Source organism: Sesamum indicum, linkage group LG4 (genome assembly GCF_000512975.1).
Source record: "Sesamum indicum cultivar Zhongzhi No. 13 linkage group LG4, S_indicum_v1.0, whole genome shotgun sequence".
Taxonomy (NCBI): Eukaryota; Viridiplantae; Streptophyta; class Magnoliopsida; order Lamiales; family Pedaliaceae; genus Sesamum; species Sesamum indicum.
This window is the reverse complement of record NC_026148.1, coordinates 13073494-13078266: the sequence shown is the minus strand read 5'-3', so window position 1 is coordinate 13078266 and position 4773 is coordinate 13073494. Positions and strand designations below refer to the sequence as shown.

General features: G+C 36.8%; 1 protein-coding gene across 1 annotated transcript; it reads left to right on the top strand.

The window, feature by feature from the left end:
- Positions 1-1617, top strand: LOC105160904 (probable aquaporin PIP1-5). Its single transcript, XM_011078421.2, has 4 exons — positions 1-423; positions 512-807; positions 923-1063; positions 1230-1617. Exons 1-4 carry the CDS (start codon positions 93-95, stop codon positions 1320-1322), a joined length of 861 nt encoding a protein of 286 aa, XP_011076723.1. The 5' UTR covers positions 1-92; the 3' UTR covers positions 1323-1617.

Genomic DNA, 4773 nt, shown 5'->3' with positions numbered 1-4773 from the left:
GGCCCATCCTTCACTCAGCACCACAGCAAAAATTTCTCTACTCTTCTTCCATCTTCTTGCCCTTTGAATTTTCTTGATTTTTCGCTTCCAAGATGGAGAGCAAAGAGGAGGATGTGAATGTAGGAGCCAACAAGTTCTCGGAGAGGCAGCCGATCGGGACGGCGGCGCAGAGCCAGGACAAGGACTACAGGGAACCGCCACCGGAGCCGCTTTTCGTGCCCAGTGAGCTGACGTCGTGGTCCTTCTACAGAGCTGGGATTGCTGAGTTCATTGCCACTTTTCTGTTTCTGTATGTGAGCATTCTGACTGTTATGGGGGTTAGCAAGTCTGACTCCAAGTGTTCGACAGTCGGAATTCAGGGAATTGCTTGGGCGTTTGGTGGAATGATCTTTGCCCTTGTTTACTGCACTGCTGGAATTTCAGGTGAGTTTTAACTAAGTAAGTTTTTGACTGATCGATTCATGTACTGTATTTGTGCATTGATTGATGAACCGTATTTGATGTTATGCAGGTGGACACATCAACCCTGCTGTGACGTTTGGGCTATTCTTGGCGAGAAAGTTGTCGTTGACGAGGGCGTTGTTCTACATGGTGATGCAGTGCCTGGGAGCCATCTGCGGGGCTGGTGTGGTGAAGGGGTTCGGCAAGACCCTCTACCAGACCAAGGGCGGTGGTGCCAACGTGGTTGCACACGGCTACACCAAGGGCGACGGCCTTGGTGCCGAAATTGTTGGTACTTTTGTTCTTGTTTACACTGTCTTCTCTGCTACTGATGCCAAGCGCAGCGCTAGAGACTCCCACGTCCCTGTAAGTATAGCACTCGTTCCAGTTTTCTTTGATGACATATATTGGCTAAGACTAGTTAATTCCATTTCAAGAATGGGAATTGATGATTGAAGGGGTGATTGAATGTGTTTTTCAGATATTGGCACCATTGCCTATTGGGTTTGCCGTGTTCTTGGTGCACTTGGCGACCATCCCTATTACCGGCACTGGTATTAACCCTGCACGGAGTCTTGGTGCAGCCATCATCTACAACAAGGATCATGCCTGGGATGATCATGTAAGCTAATAATTTGACTTACTTCATAACTTTCCCATTCATTTGACTTTCACCATCACCAAAGAAGACAACCAGATATCAATATGGTGAAAGAACTCTGCCAAAAAATTATGTATAGCTCTTGAAAACTAGTTCTTACTATCTGAATATGGTGATATTATTGCAGTGGATATTCTGGGTCGGACCGTTCATCGGGGCAGCACTTGCAGCCTTATACCATCAGGTGGTGATCAGGGCCATCCCCTTCAAGTCCAAGTGATTATCCTATTCCCACTACATGAAAGCAATCCCTTTTGCTCATCATGAGCATGTGGGCATTGTGACATGAAAGTCCTGTTGTATTTTCTATTTCAGTTTTTGGTTTATGGCTTTGTTGTATGTATATTAATCTTATATTTGTTAGAATGCCAATTATGTGATGGGGCAATGCTCATCAGAAGATGGTATTTTTCTTGAATGAAAGTCCAACAACGGAGTAGGTTGGATTTGTATGATTGTAAATGGCTGTTGAATGAGGTGAACTTATAATAATCGCACAATGCTCATACCTACCATCTCTATTATGCGCATATTGCACTGGCACCTTAATGGCATTCTCTTGTCTAAACTCCGTTTTTATCTCTTATTTTTGCTAAATAGCTAGAAACCTTCCCTTATATTTTAAAAATAGGCTTTTTTATTTTAATAAATTCAACGAGTAACTCCAGTACAAAAAACACGTGGTTTGGAGCAGAAATTTTGGAATATATATTGTTTGTTCCAAATTGTAATGATCTTTTTAATACCATAACGGAACATCCATGCTATCGTCATGTAGTTCTTATGTTGAATTATCGTATTTTTGTAATGGGTAATGTATTATTACAAGACCCATTTTAATAGTAGATATATGTTCGTAAATTGTTCCAAAATGAGACCGTTACAAATTTGGAATACATATTAGATGACCACCTTTGATTTAGAACGAAAATGTTGAATACTAAAACTTCCGTTCCAATAGTGTATGAAAAATTGTTACAGTTTTGGAACGGTTTGGAGCCGTTACAAGTTGTATTAATTAGCAGTGTAACGATTTTTTTGTTCAGCTGCAATATGATATAAAAATCGTTTCAAAAATGCGTTCAACGCCCTAACTACTATATATTATAACAGCTACTTTTTGCCGCTCCAACAATCGTTCCAAAAATCTTATATATATGTGTGGCATGTTGTTACATTTCATTCTTTCTCACTCTCTTAAATTATTAACCCACATGCACTCTCAAATCTCTCTTTGATTTGCGAGCATATACAGTATCGTCGGGGCCTTCACTTAAAATCGGGTGGAAAGGAAGATTGCACGGTCGAGACTGAACGGAGAGCAGATCAGCGATTATGTGGTAGAGTTGAGTCTTGCAGCTGAACAACTTTTGACACTCCCACTAGCGGTAGTGACCTCAAGTGGACGAAGAAAAACATCTTATGAGATCTTTCGTACTGGGCAACGCATCTGATACACCACAATCTTGATGTCATGCACATTGAGAAGAATGTGTTTGACAACATATTCAACACTGTGATGGGCATAAAGGAGAAAATATAGAAGAATCTAAATGTATGGAAGGACTTAAAAATCATATATAATCAGTCGAAGCTTAATGTGGACAAACGAAGATCAAAAGTTATGCCTAAAACGGATATACCCTGACGCAGGGAGTAGAAGAGGAAGGTATGTGAGTGGATTAGGGGAGTAAATTAACAAGGCTCCAGCTTGACCATTTTTTGTGGGCTCAAGCTCGAGCTTCAATTTCCTTTTTACAGTTCAAGCTCAAGCTCGTCAGCTCGATTCCCATCGAGCTTGAGCCAGAGTTCAAGTTTTCTACAAATTTAATAAAGTTTTATTATAATAAATAAATAACATTAAATAGTATTATATTAATTATAAAAAAATATTAAATATATGATACAATATTTTAATATATTGTTATAAATATAAACTACTAATTAGTTTAGTAGTAATATAATTAGTAAAAGTACAGAAAAATTATAAAAATACTAATTGTTATAATTTTGTATAGTATTAATATTAATAAAGAAATAAACATAAGTTATTTTCTAAAAGAGGTTGATCTCATTATATACAAAATAAAAATTAATAGACGAATACTTTAAATTAAAGTACAAAAATAGTGATTGGTTTCATTATAAATATATAATATAACAATAAAAATAATTAAATTGTTCAACCATCAGTATTATTATTATTAATTATCTTTAGATTAATTCATGAGAATTATCACATTTTGAAATAAGTTTATAAGTAATAAATAAGTTCCATAAGATGAATCTTGGTATAAAAATATACTCACAAATAGATATAAAAATATATAAGTTAACTGTCAGGACTTGTTAGTTTAAAGAAGTATAAGAGATTACACATGCATTTTTAAATCTAAAATAAAATTTATATGAGTCATATTAAATAATTATTTATAAAAGAAATATTAAAACCTACTAATTGTTGATTAAGCTTATTTTTGTATAGTGATTAAATATATAAATAAAAGTACCATAGTTTCAAATTATCTCAAATTAAAATATATGAATAAATAATTATAATATATGGTTAATTTTGAATATTAAAGTTGATATAGTATTGCATATCAAAAAGCTCGCTCGCCCGTGAGCTTATGAACAAAGTATACCGAGCTCAAGCTAGAGTCGAGCTTAAAATCAAACCTCGCAAGCCGACTCGACTCATCTACTACTCCTAGAGTGGATTCATTGTATGAGATTTCTTGATGAGTATGCATCTAACGTTGCTCGGTGCATTGACATGACGGAGTTGAGGATGCACGGCATGAAGAGCTACACATATCAAGTATTTATGCAGAAATTGATCCCGATTGCCTTCCTTGATATGGTTCTAGAGCATGAGTGGAGCGCATTAACGGAGGTGAACCTTCTATTCTAAGTCTTATACTTGACCATGCTAGATATCACCGAACCTGAGGTGTTAGAAGGTAGTGTTGTTGCCATCCTGTGCAACCTCGAAAAATTATTTTCTTCAGTTTTCTTCAACTTAATGAAGCAACTCGTTGTTCACCTGTCATACGAGGCTCATCTAGGAGGTGTCGTGCAATACAAGTAGATGTACCCATTTGAGAGGTACCTATTAAATAAGATATATATAGTTGTGTTTGATTATTATAATGTCAGTCATGCTTACAAGGCAATATAAATATTTGAATAGGTTCTTCTGTGATTCAAAAAAGAAGGTGAAGAACAAAGCACATGTAGAGTTATACATTATCAAAGAAATCAACTATTCACTTTCCATATTTTGAGTCGCACATTCCTTGCAAGCAAAGTAGGCCCGGTAGAAAAGATTATCTTATAAGCAAAATAGGCCCGGTAGAAATGATGATCTTACAAGCAATGATAGTAGAATTCAAATGGTTTTTACTTGTGCAGCAATGCTATGTTCTCAAACTTACTTACGAATGTGCTCAGCAAGGTCGATATTGTCCTTGTAAGGGAGGCAGATGAGAGGCTGCCTTGAAATGAGCATGGAGTTCCTCTATAATGATGTCAGCATTGAAGGGAATACCACATTCCAAGAGAGGGGTTTCCCTCCTTACATCTTAGTGAAACTTCACCATCTTTTTAATGAGAGAATACTAGCTCTCAGGGGGCTCTTGGGCAACTACCTCTTCGCAGGCAAGCTTAGC